The 13,485-nt window shown below is 34.5% G+C and overlaps 1 protein-coding gene across 2 annotated transcripts; it reads right to left on the bottom strand.

Moving 5' to 3' along the window:
* Nucleotides 1-408: 408 nt before the first annotated feature.
* LOC149076203 (lipopolysaccharide-induced tumor necrosis factor-alpha factor homolog) lies at nt 409-12,939 on the bottom strand. Of its 2 annotated transcripts, none has more exons than XM_089243757.1 (3): nt 12,759-12,938; nt 9,261-9,435; nt 409-4,028 (listed from the first exon to the last, which is right to left on the bottom strand). In XM_089243757.1, exons 1-3 carry the CDS (start codon nt 12,808-12,810, stop codon nt 4,001-4,003), a joined length of 255 nt encoding a protein of 84 aa, XP_089099883.1. In that variant the 5' UTR covers nt 12,811-12,938; the 3' UTR covers nt 409-4,000. The 2 variants fall into 2 exon arrangements, with proteins under 2 accessions (XP_089099883.1, XP_089099882.1); XM_089243756.1 differs by lacking the exon at nt 409-4,028 and adding an exon at nt 6,672-7,310 and having other exon boundaries at nt 12,759-12,939.
* Nucleotides 12,940-13,485: the final 546 nt, after the last annotated feature.

Below are 13,485 nucleotides of genomic sequence, written 5' to 3'. Positions count from 1 at the left end.
GTATGACTCCTAAACAACCATTTTTGGTCATAGAACGAGCGGTCGAATCGCAATAGCAAAGGCGGTAGAGGGTATTTTTAGAGAGTGCTCACCAGCACTTCACTAAAGCTAGATTTTCCTAGGAGCAGGTTTCTACAGCGCGCGCAGCGTGAAAACGCTGATTTGTAAAAAAAAAACAAAAAAAAACCAGAATTTCAAATTTTTAACCAATCAGCGTTTTCACGCTGCACCATGGCGCAGAAATTCTACTCCTAGGAAAACCTGGCTTAAGCCGGGTTCTACATCACTCACTAATAGACACACGATCGGAGAGCTGCATTGTTGCGGGTAGAGAAGGACGCTTTTTAAATTTCTATATAGATGAGGAAAAAAAAATTATTCAACCGTGTCAGTAATAAGAATCAAACAGAGATATGGGATGGAATTTTATTGCAGCACTTTATGCTGTATGCCAGAAACAACACTTAACAACGTACATGCATTTTTTAACAACACAGCAGTGAACATCTAACTAATAAAAAAAATTATAATTCGGCAAAAAAATTAATTGCTGAAATGTCACGAAAAATATAAATATAGGCTATTAACCAGTATTAAGGTGCATAAAATTTATACTGGTGTGCAGCATAAAAGTAAGCAATTTTCAATATCATAACCATATATTAATTTCGATGCAGAGCATCAGTTTAAAACCGACAGCCAATTGTAAATGCGTCGTGGCAAATTTTTTTTTTTTCTATTTGATAGATGGCAGCAAAAGTCGAAAGCTTTTTTGGTGGTATGCAAGCATACTATTGTTACGCTGGGACTACTACTACCATCTACAAAAAAATAAGCATCGTAAAATATTCTATTGTAGAATAGTTTAAACTATATTTTTATATGCTAGACCAAAAAGTACAAAACATTTTTTTAAATATTTTAATACAATGATGAAATGATAGCTGGATTTCAGTAATAAACATAAAAACATATCAGCCGGTATTATGGCGTATAAATTTTACATCGGCGTGACGCGTAAAAATGCAGAATACATGGCATTATACCAAATATTGTTCATTTTCATGGTGTTTTCTAGTTTTAAACCAACAATCAATTTCACTTTCAGAATTACATATAGTTTCGTTTTTATTTGATAGGTGGCAGCAGAGACATATATATACTCTGTTTCTCGAATATATAATAATAGAATATAAATATGAATCTGTGTGTGTGTGTATATATATATATAAAGGAAATATGAATATATAGCAGCCAGAAAATATGAGATATATAAATATCATATATAAAAGAAATATGAATATATATATATATAAAAGCCAGAAAATTTTCTACTTCTTTATTTTTTCACGTGTTCGCGAATTATTTCTCTCATTAATGCCGGTCCGTGAAAGTGTTCATTTGATTTCATCGGTGTTGCGGTGGTCGTCGAGTTGTCAGAGTGACGAACTCGCATTAGGAGGATTCGGGTTCAAACCCTACCGCCGCCAAAGTGGTGGTTGGCTGAAGTTGGTTTTCTTTGATTCCCAATTTCGAGGAGCAAACGCGAGCCGATCTTCCCGTTAAAAGTCTCGCCACAGAAAGCAACAGGCCTAAAACAGTACAAATATTCAAACATCCCGCTTCACTCAGAATTTGTCATATGGATGGCACCGCTAAAATTTCACACACAACGCTATATACGCACTCCGACCGTTGGGTAGAAATACTCGCACAACACGATCGTTAGTAGATTGCCCATGGCGATAGACCGGGGTTGTGCTCGGTTCGAAAGAAAGAAAGATGGTTTCATCTGTCCGCGACTATTAAAAGATCGAGGAACACTGATATAGGGAAGATGAACAACTGAACTTTTTTAGACGTCTGGGTGACCACAAGAGCCATGAATCATAACTTACAAAGCGATGGGTGACAACTTCAGAGAATGTGCGGCGATTTTTACTGTCGTTAAAATAAGACTACTACTGACTATGGGGAATTTCGAATAATATTTATAATTTATGACTGCATATTGCTTCTTACATATAAATTCCTTAATTAGTATTAAATAACAATAAAAAAAAGTTAGTTTCCTGACACTTTACCTGATTTTTTCTCTTAATAAGTATTGCTTGTTAATGATAAAAATGAAAGTTGGAGAGAGTTTCAGAAAGTTGATCTGAGTTTTTAAGAAATGAAAGTTGCTCTAATTCCGTTTTGTTCTTTCGAATGTTCTTCTACGTAGGAAAAGGTAAAAAGGCTTATCTTCTCATAACGACGATCTTCCATTTATGACAAATTGTGTCTCGTCCCCTTTCTCTTCCCGGCATCGAGTCTACAACGCCTTCTACAAAGTTAGAGGATTACGTACGTTATGTTCCGAGAAATACCGGAAGAAGAGCTGAAGTTCTGGTACAGAGGCAAAATTCCAGGAAGAAAGTATGAAAAGGGATTTCTGAGGAATATGACAGCATGGAATAAGCTGGAGTGATTTGATTTTTGATTCCTATATGTTCGACTTGATTCTTTCTTCGAAGTTTACTCATGATCGATCACGTACGCACAGTAGGATCTTGTAGGGTAGTGACTCGTTGTCATGAAAAGTCAAGCATTTCCATCTTTACTTCAGAAAATGGAAGACAAATGGCAGCATGAACACAAAACAAACGCAACTCGACAACATAAATACGTTAGGCCTATACATACACTCAGAACACACATTTCGGCATGTGCCGATTCGTTTGACATTGCGTAGAGGAATGTGTACGAGGTACATATACGGTTAAGTAATAGTAGTAGTAGTGAGTCGTTGTCGGTATGTCATAACGCACAGGAGCATCAATTCTGTTTCAGCTTAAAACACCTTGAACTAAAAATGAAAATTTCAAAATTCTGATAGCTAAAGCGTAGCAACTTACTATACCAATATTTTCATAGGAACGTAATCAAATTAATTTTATTGTGTAACATTATATGTAAGTGTTATATGCATACTATTACTACTAAACTACACATGCACCTCGTCCATATTCCTCTGCGAAATTTCTAAAGAACTGGTACATGTTGGAATGTGCGTGAACCTAACGTGAAGTTTGTTTCTGCGTAATGCTTTTTATAGTGCTGACATGTGCCTATTTTTCGAACTATGGATGAAGTGTAATGATTGTAAAAATCTGTATTATATTGTAAACCTGTTGCTCTTTGCGGTGAGAGTTTTTGATGGGAAGATCGGCTCTGATTCGCGCCTCGAAATTGGGAACCACAGAAAACTAACTTTAGCCGATATGTATACTTGAGAGAATATCTAGTAGTACGCACTTTCCTGCGTATAATCCGTGGATTTATCGTCATCATCTTCAGCAACCATTTTCAATCCATTGCTGGATGAATGCCTCCTTTAATTTTTTCCATTTTACTCTGTCTGATGGTTTAGACCAGTGATTCCCAACGTGGGCATTAACACCCGCTGGGGGCGATGGAATGTTCCAGGGGCGGTAGAAGCTACGGGTATAGCATAGAATTCTGTGGGTTAGATTGCGTTGGGGGGCGATGGGAGAAAAAAAAAATTCTGAAGAAGTGGGCGATGGGACAAAAAAGGTTGGGAAACTATGGTTTAGACCTTCCAGTTCTTTTCTGATCTCGTCGATCTATCTGTGTGTGGGCGTCTTCTCGGACGTTTAATACCACGAGGGTACCAATCTAGAATACTTGTGGTCCATCTGTTGTCCTGTCTTCTTTCGTCCAGCCTATTTTCATTTTGGACTTTTAATCCTTTCCATGATATCATGTACCTTTGTGTGGTTCCTTATCCAAGTAATTCGTTTTCTGTCTCTTCTTGTGATGCCTGTCATACATCTTTCCATGGTCCTTTGTGTTGTCTGTAGCCTTTGTATCGTCGTGGTTGAGAGTGTCCATGTTTCAGCTCCACAAGTCAGTGCTGGTAGCACACAATGGTTAGATAAACCGACGGTTATAAGTTAAACATCGGAATTTCTTGTTGCAGATTATGCACCGCCACATCTTAGCTGTAGCTTATTTCTTTTCCTAAGCTATTGGAATAGAAATAAATATTTTGAAAAATTGAATTTTTAAAAAAATAATTTTCCAAAGATATAGATGGCTTATAGATGTGAAAAAGATAGAAGAATCTTATAGATAGGAAAAAAAATATAGAAGAATCTTATAGATAGAAAAAAAAGATAGAAGCTTTAGATAGGAAAAAAAATCGACATTATATTTTTCATAAACTTGACAAACAACCCCCTCCATTGATTCCTTAAGATTTTTCATTACGCAATGTAACACGATTTTTGTTCCTGGTTAACCAGCCTGATTTCCCAATGAAAAGGGCAGAAAATAAAAAAAATTGTTTTAAACTCTGCTTTTGACCTCAGCGAAGTTTTGTTATTTTGGAGGTTAAATACTTCAAAAGTGGGATCAACCAACATCCCTTATACATAAGAGGGGATACTTGTCTATAGGGGGTAGTTATTCCTAACCATATGTAACCCCTGGGGGAGTGAGAAAGCAACGCTAGCGCGGGGAGTTTGAGCAGGAAAAGTTTCAGTGATAAAGCGTTATTGATTCCACGAGTATGAATATTTTCAAAAAATCGTAAGAATTTAAATTGAAGTTGGCCCTCTATGGTCCCGTGTGTATTTGAATATACTCGGCAAATAAATGACAAAAAAAACATGGATATTTCTTTTCTCAGTTTTTCGTTATTTCAGAAAGTATATCTTTCAGTGTTATTTCAGTACAAAATATAGCTACGTAAATACAATATTTTTTTTTCATTATCTATACAGAGTTTATTTCTTGTAGGTGTAATTTTTTGTTGTTGTTGTGTTGGGGGGGGGGGGGAACTGCTGAAATTTTACGTGTTCAGAGGTTTATAAATTCGCACAAAATTAGAGATTGAAAATAACATTCAAAGTGACAACTACTCAACTTTGCTGAGCAAGACTTGATCTGTTTATGGATAAAATTAAAATCAAAGCAAACTGTACATTTTACCCTTAATTAATCATTTTAGCTAATAGAAAAATCCGCACATGACTAATTAAATTGCTATGCTGATGTATTGTTTCAATTAAAAATATGCTGACAGCACTCATTTAAACTCGTATATTTTTTTATGGGGGTGAACCATAAACACTGTGGGTTGCCTATATAACAGGGGGGCTAACATCTGGTCCGTGGGCTGCATGAAGCGAATGTTAGAAGGGTGTTGGAATACTCGGCAAAACCCAGAAACATCGATTGATCAGTTTTTCCAAAAAAAGATGTAAATTCAATATATGAACTTCCTGTATAAATACAGTTTCAACAGGAACCCTCTTTGATGCGGTCACCTCTCTTTTACGGTCGAATTTTCTCCCCGCGAGTGTCCGCAAAAGAGGGGTTTTACTGTATATGAATTATTTACACACAAAATAACTGTTTTATGTCAGGTCTAAAATGACCGTCAGAAAATTTTAAGGTCAAGCAGATCTGAGTCTTTGTGTACAGGGATATAGAGCGATTTCTCTCAAATGTTGAAATTCAAATCACAATTCAAGTCTCAATTCATCTTGTCTAAAAATTAAAGGGCATATCTAATACTTTTACACACGGACTCTTGATGCCAAATTTACAAAATAAAAGAAAGTAAATTCTAATATTAAAGACTTAAAATAAATTTATTTTTTTTTAAATTTATTTTCTTATTCGATCGAAACGATAGATCAAAGAAAATAAAAAAGAATTGACAGCTTAAGTTTAAGCGAAGATTTATTGCTAGATCATCACGCTAGAACTGAAATGTTTTCGATCGCAAAATTTAGTATTTTTGTAAAAACTACCAGAAAAAACATACGAAAATATATCGTATTTACTTTAGCCATTAAGAATAAAAATATTATTCTGGATAAGAAACTTTCTTTTCATAAGAAAAATAGTTTAAATATTGGAAAAACTGGAGTAGATGAGACCGAAAGAGATGAATAAGTTTTTACAACTGGAGTGGCATATCTATTTTTATGGAATATCTTATAAACTGAATTTTTTCTTCCGACAAATCCATATTAATTGCCACTCAATAATACAGTATGAAATTTTTTTCTGTAATTACAGTGAAAAAAAATTGCACGCATTTGAGCTTCATTACTTCATTTGAATCAATATATCGTTTTTTTTTCTATACAACCAAATTTGTTCCTTTTTAGCTTGAATATTTTCTCTTCCTTAAATCCACTTTTTTTGAAATTTCCTCTGATTTTGAATCAATTTTTTTGTGCGATATTAATTTTGAATATCACACGTATTTTATTGAAATTCACGTTTTTATTTCAAATTTTACTTATTTTAACAAGAGAATTTAAGAGATTAAAAGAATTTATGAACAAAGAAATTAAAAATAATCTTTTGAAAAAAATTCTCACTTTTTTTACTAATAATTATAAAGAAAACATTGTTTAAAATAATTATTATTAATTTCAGGAATAATACTTATTAGCAAAAGAATCGTAATACATAAGTATAGTACGTATATTAAGTGTAGTACTACGTGTGAATAATTAAAGCAGCATATTTCAAATATAATCCACGATTTGTGGATCAAAAAGGGAAGTTACTTATGTAAAAAAAATGGAAATTCTTAAATTTTTATAAATTTTTAAAAATAGAATTGTTTTTTTTACTCCAGCGATTAATAGCGATTAATATTGTAAATGCGTATCTCATGTTTCGTCCATTTAATATGAATATATTGAACTCAATCCTTATCACACATGAAGTGAATAATACTATCTTGAAGTCACTAGAAGCAATAGAAATAGAACTGTAAAATGTGCATACGTAGTACACACTGTGTACATATAAGCATAATCTCTATAATCTACTAAGCCATTAATGTAAATATAGGTTCTTGTCGGTTTAAAACAGCTAAAAGGGGTTCGGATATTGATAAATAGTCAGTCGTACGTGCGATAGCATTAAATGATTTGAAAAATTTCTCCTTTCTATATGAAAGCTGTACACGGGACAGTAAATGCATACATATTCGATTCATACAAACAAGATCATATAATATACATATATCATATGTATGAATCTTTCAAAATAAAAATTAAATGCTCTTTGGATCAAAGATATATTTATAAAAAAAATCGAATTGTGTGAGCTGCACGCAAGCATTTTAAGAGGAGATGCGTCGTCGTTGCAGGGAGACCAAAAACAAGATATATGATTAGATGAAATTGAACATTCCCAGTTGTGCTTTACATTCTGGGCAGGTATGCAAAACATCTTTGCACGTTGGTAGCACCAGAGGTAACCAGAAAAGTGGGAAACTGAAACAATAAAATGAATTAAAATTTAAGGATTATGCTGATCTGAAATGGATCTGATGGTTGGATCGGAAGTATTTTAAATATTGGGTGATTCTACATTGATGGGACAAACTTTATAATGATTCAAAGATAACTTTAATGATAACTTTTTGATCATACAATGTGCTGTCGAATCGCCGTAGCAAAGGCGGAGACCAAAAACAAACCGGTAGAGGGTGTTTTTTGAGAGTGCACAATGACGCTTTACCGAAAGCAAATATCCTATCTTTATGACGGATTTTCTGCAACAAGAATAATAAATCATTCAAGAGTGTGGCACCATGTAATATGGTAGACCTTCTCATGGTGCAAGTTGGGTGAAGCGAACTCTACTACATGTCATTATATCGCTTCATCATTGTTTGACGCAGCATAACCTTGATGGCCCTTGCACCAATAACAACAAACTCCAATCCGATTCGAAAGTGCATATGCAACCTCAAATGACTGTTAAAACATATCGCAGCAAATCCGTCGGGAGAAATATGATATTTTTTCGGTGAAGTGCTCTTGTGCACTCTCTACCGCCTTTGCTACTACGATTCGACATGATATTCTAAATCTCATGATATTCTCTATTCTCATGATAAAAAAAAACCCGATTGTTTATATACAGGGGTCCATAATTAAAATACCCTATTTTAAAGTAGTCTATAGGCGAAACCAGTCATCAGAAAAGCGTGAAATTTTGTGGAGAACTTCACGAAGTGATGGAAATGTGTTTCGGGGAAGGGGAAATTAGTTGCACGTATCGCAACCAGAAATCGTTTCACTTTGAATACTTGTAGTAAACATGTACATTTATGTGATGTCACGCAACAACTGTTATAAAACTTAGAACCATTCGCGGAGAGATCTTGTTTCTCAATTTATTTGTTGCTAATAATGACGATAAGTTTACGAGATCGTGCTTTCTCGGTCAAATTGTTTTACCAAAACAGCAATTCCGCAGTATGTGCTCTACGAAAATATCGGACTCGGAAGAGGATTCAAAAATGTCCAATGAATGTTAAAAACCTTCGGAGTATGATAACGAAATTTGAAACCACAGGATCGTGTTGGCTGTTCGTCCTGGAAGAGCAAGAAAACCTGTTTCTCTATAGACGCAGTACAGGAGGTTCCGCTTCAGGTGGAAGAGGACAGAGCCTCAAATTCTCATTAGTGTCCGGCGTGTAGCACAGGCGTTGGGTAGGCCACGTTCAACTAAGATCATGCGGAATATTCTCCTATTATCCGTACGAACTTTTGCAGTGGTTGTTTCCACATGATTATGACGCTCGACTCCGGTTTTTCCGGTTAAAAAAAATTTTTTTTAATCCCACAAATACGAAATATGTACATATACAAACACATATAACACATACTTTTGACCTCAAGGAGCATGAATGTCCTTCCAGCAGGTCTATAAGGGTTTCTCTGTTGATATTTTTTCAGCAACAGCCTATTATGGTTTGTGTAGGTTGATAATTCTTTAATGTAAAGTATATTTTTATTTTTGTACAAAGAAATTTTACATACAGATGGATTGTTATATTGCATTGTTGTATTATTGCTGTAATATAAATCCTAGACGGGCATTCATAAAAACGTAAATTGTAAACGTTTTTCTAAATATGTCATTTTTTAATAAAACGCCGCCTTGTGGTGACATGTGCAATTATTTTTTTTCCCTCCGAAACAAATTCCCGTCACTTCATGAAGTCCTCCGTAAAATTTCACAATATTTTCTGATGACAGGTTTTCCCTCTAGGCTACTTTAAAATAGGGTCTGTTAATTATGGACGCCTTGTATATATAGGTATCTTATATCATCTCTTAAAGTTCATCCCGTAAATTTAGAATCATCCTGTACATTTTTTTTTCATCTGTAAACTCCAAAATATAGAATAGCAATCACTTTCAATCACTTACCATATAAAGATGAGCGCGAAGACCCCAAAATAAACGCATGGTCCATTGTAGTCCGATGTTTTTGTTACGACAGTGTTGCCGCAGTTCTCGCAATTCATTTCCGTTGGCTCCCTGTCGAGTTCCGCAAGCTGTTTCCCGATTTTGGAACGGAAACTGCGCTTCAGCCTCTCTTTCGCTAATAAAAATATATATGCAAAAACATTTTATCGCAAAACCGTTTCATATCAAAATAATGACAAAGGAATAAAAAATCTGTAATCTGAATAGATATATATTTAAATATTCCAATCATACTATGACCAGATATTGAACATTCGATGCGTAAAATCAGGTCCACACCGAACTCGCAGTGCGAACTAGACAATAACCAATTTAGATAGGGTGATTGTGATGGCAATTTGAGCAATATTTTAAATCAAACAAAGGCAAAAAAGATTCATTGGTAGCTGGTAAATGGAAGAAATCCGGCTGTTTGTGTGCGTTTCTCTGAGCTAAGGTGCCTAGAGAGAGGCGGGCGGACTCATCGTCTTACATCTTGGAGCGGCGAAACCAATTCTTGTTCAAAGTGGTGGCTTAACGGATAAAAAAAGCAGGATAGGAACAGCAATCTCGGCTATAGCGATAACACTGACGTCACGCTTAGCTCAAAAATGGTGAATAAGTCAGCCTAGGGTATCTAGGAGCCTTATTCTGAGCCACTTGAAACACTGGTTTTTGTTTACTTTGGTGCTGCGAGGTCTGTCTGGGCCCGACTTCGGGCTAGACACACACACACAATATTCCGATATATTCCCTCCTCCTCAGTTTCCTTCTATAAATGAAACCTTTACTACAACGTACACCATTATACATTAAAAACATGCACGTTTGTTTTATCACCAAAAAGTGCTGGAACACTTTTATTTTTATTTAACGGTATATACTATATATATTCTCGAAAAATACGTATATATATACATTATTGAAAACATGAGAGCGGGCTTTTAAAATCTAATTTGTGTATTTTTATTATATACATGTATTTTTACGGGATTCGGTAAGTCACCCCGGTACGTTTCGTGTTCGGTACATTGCGCCCCTGACCTTTCGTCTGCCCTGATCTTTATGAGTGACTAAGTGATTGGAGGAGTGATCGTATGAGTGACCACATAAGTTTGAGTGACCAAGTGAATGTGCGATTGACTGTATAACTGAGTAAGTGACCGTAATAATGACCAAGGGAGAGACCGTATGAGTGACCAAGTGAGCGACCGTACGAATGACTAAGTGAGAGACCGTATGAGTGACCAAGTGAGCGACCGTACGAATGATTAAGTGAGAGACCGTATGAGTGATCAAGTCGACGACCGTATGAATGACCAAGTTAATGACCGTATGAATGACCAAGTCAACGACCGTGTGAATGACCAAGTGAGGTGGATTAGAAGGAGTTCGTCTTTTCAGACCCTCATCCACTCACTTGATCACTCATTCGGTCGGAGACCTGCTATCTTGGTTGTGTGGTGCCATAATGTGTGCGTAACCACACATATGGTTACGCACTCACTTGGTCAATCATATGGTGACTCACTCACTCATTCGGTCACCTATATTGTCAGGGCAGGCGAAACATTAGGTGTGAAATGTCAATAGCGAAAAGTCGGGGCAAAATGTACCGTCGACGAAACGTCGGAGGCGAAATTACGGAGAGAAAGTTTCCTTAAACCATTTGTACAGTATATAATCTAATACAGTCGAATCCCGTTATAACGAACGCCAAGAGACCGGGGGAATCACTTCGTTATAAAGGAATTCCAGGTTATCTAGCATTGTTCCTATGTAAACTTATTTGGGGAATTAGAAAAGTGTTCGTTAAAACGAGATTTTCGCTATAACGGTATTCGTTAAAACGGGATTCGACTGTATGTATAATACGGCAAAAAAAAAAAGTCCAACAATTTTCCCTGAAATACTTTTTTCTCATAATATTTGTGGGAATTTTTCCTTTTAAGTTTTCCATGAAAATATGTGAAGTGGATGTTGAAATTTAGTGATGGCTACGAATAATGAATTCCCGTTAATATAACTATTAGTTAATCAGTTCGTGTGGTGTATTGCATCTTAGTAATTTGTCTTAATTCGTGTCTGATTTCGATGGGATATTTTCTGACTTGGCGTCGTTCTTGCAAAATAACTTTGGCTCTAGTCCAACTGAAACGAAAATCGATCATGAAAATCGTGTTGTGTCTTAGAGAAAATTTAGCGTCCATCTTATTTTTCCTCACTATGGCAGTTGGGCTACGACGAAAGTACAGATCACCGTAATAAAACGATTAAGAATTATCAAGCTACCATTCTTTTCGATTATATTCTGAAATATGTTTTCCATTAACCCCTTTTTAGATATGAAAGAAACATTTACGATTGTTTTCTAGAACATATATATTTTCATAAAAATACAATTCAATATCTCTATACATTTATATATTAACTACTAAAAATTTAATTAATACTCATATTTTTGAGTCGATATGCTATCCTATGCCAGTATAAAATTTTAGATGTCTTTAATATTTAAGTTTTTCCAAATTAAAAAAAAGGCATTGATAAAAGCTGGTGAGCTTGATAAGGTAGCATGACATAAATGCAATTGAATAGAAATTGATTCAAAATAAAAAGGAAACTGTTCAGTCCATGAAATGAAGCAAACGATTTAGATTTCATTGACGCAGCCTTATTTAAAATGAAATTTTAGTAATTAAATTTTGAAATCAAAAAAATTCAAAATTTTATTTTAAATAATATCGAAGCAATGAAATCTCAGCATTTTGCTTCATTTCATAAACTGAAACAGTTTTCTTTATATTTTGAATCAGTGTTTTTATTCAATTACATTGATGTAATGATATTTTATCATGCACCAAAGTATTTTTAATGCTTTTTCTTTTTTAATTTGCAAAAACAAGTATTTGAGATATGTAAAAAGAGTATTAGTTTTTTAAATGCATTTTGTTTTTCAAAGCTACGGTGCTCAAAAGAGAAAACTGTATGTGTGTGTGAATCCTTCTATATAAAATGTTTCTCGGATGCATATAATAAAAATACGATTTAGTAAATTAAATCATAATTTAATTAGTCGAAAATATAAATTTGGTGCAAATGAAAATTGTTTTTTCGTAATAATTAATATTTTCAATTACAATAGGATTTCGCGCAGCTCTAAAAATTGGGAGCTGCTAGATCATTCAGAACCTAATCAATATATCAACTAAAATAACTAAAATTAAAAACTAAATATATACCGATTTAAAAATTGGTAATTTTCTTGGAATTTCTGTAAAATTCTAGTCACAGTATATGAGTAAACAGGTAATGATCAGCACGTGCACAAATATTTCGGATGAAGCTAATTTTCTCCCTCTCGCGCATCTAGCGCATAATCTTCAAATTCTTCATCGGATTTTTATACTCGGAAAAAATACATGGGGGAAAAACAATTAAAAGAACGCGTATACTTACTGCTAGCTTGTCCTTCATTCATGCTGTGTCGTTTATCGTTTTGATCAACCATTCGTTTGTAGTTTTGAACTGACTCTGTTTCTTAACGGCCCCAAAACGCACTCACACACGATCGAAGAGAAGCTCCAAATAAATGTCAGCGAGGTAGTAGTAGGTAGAACTTGGTGCTGCTGGGATATAACAATGATTGCTAAGAGGAGATGCTCTCTCTCTCTCTCTCGCTCTACGAAGCCAGATTCTCGCTCCTCATCACACACTTCATTTTTCTTAAAGATAATTTTATTTTTCTCTTCTTCTCCCTCGTATTAATTTGAATGGGGTAAAGAGAAATGTGAAATATCTTTCCATCATTTTCTTATTTTAAAAAATGATACGAGTGCTTTTTCCTCCGTTTTTCTGGAAACTGTTATTCAATTATTTTTCACATTTACCGGTTTTCCTTTCCCTCAGAATATTCCCTATGGGATTTAAATATTTATTAAGTTGGTTTTATATCAACAAGCAGAATGATAAGAATTTATTGAACTTGAATCAGTTACATACTACACTACCACGTCAAAAATTGTTATTCAATAGTTTTAAAATTCAAAATTCAGATATTGGTAAATAAATTACGGTATCATTTTTTTTTAACTCAAGAGTTTTCTTCATGTTTTGAATTAATTTTTATTAAATTACATTGAAGCAATTCCATTTCATCATGCGTCAAGGTGTTTTAATGCGTGTT

Source organism: Pholcus phalangioides, unplaced genomic scaffold, assembly GCF_987345545.1.
Source record: "Pholcus phalangioides strain wild (caught in Gottingen) unplaced genomic scaffold, Ppha-v1.0 ptg000015l_1, whole genome shotgun sequence".
In the NCBI taxonomy this organism is placed as follows: Eukaryota; Metazoa; Arthropoda; class Arachnida; order Araneae; family Pholcidae; genus Pholcus; species Pholcus phalangioides.
This window is presented reverse-complemented; position numbering and strand designations above follow the sequence as displayed.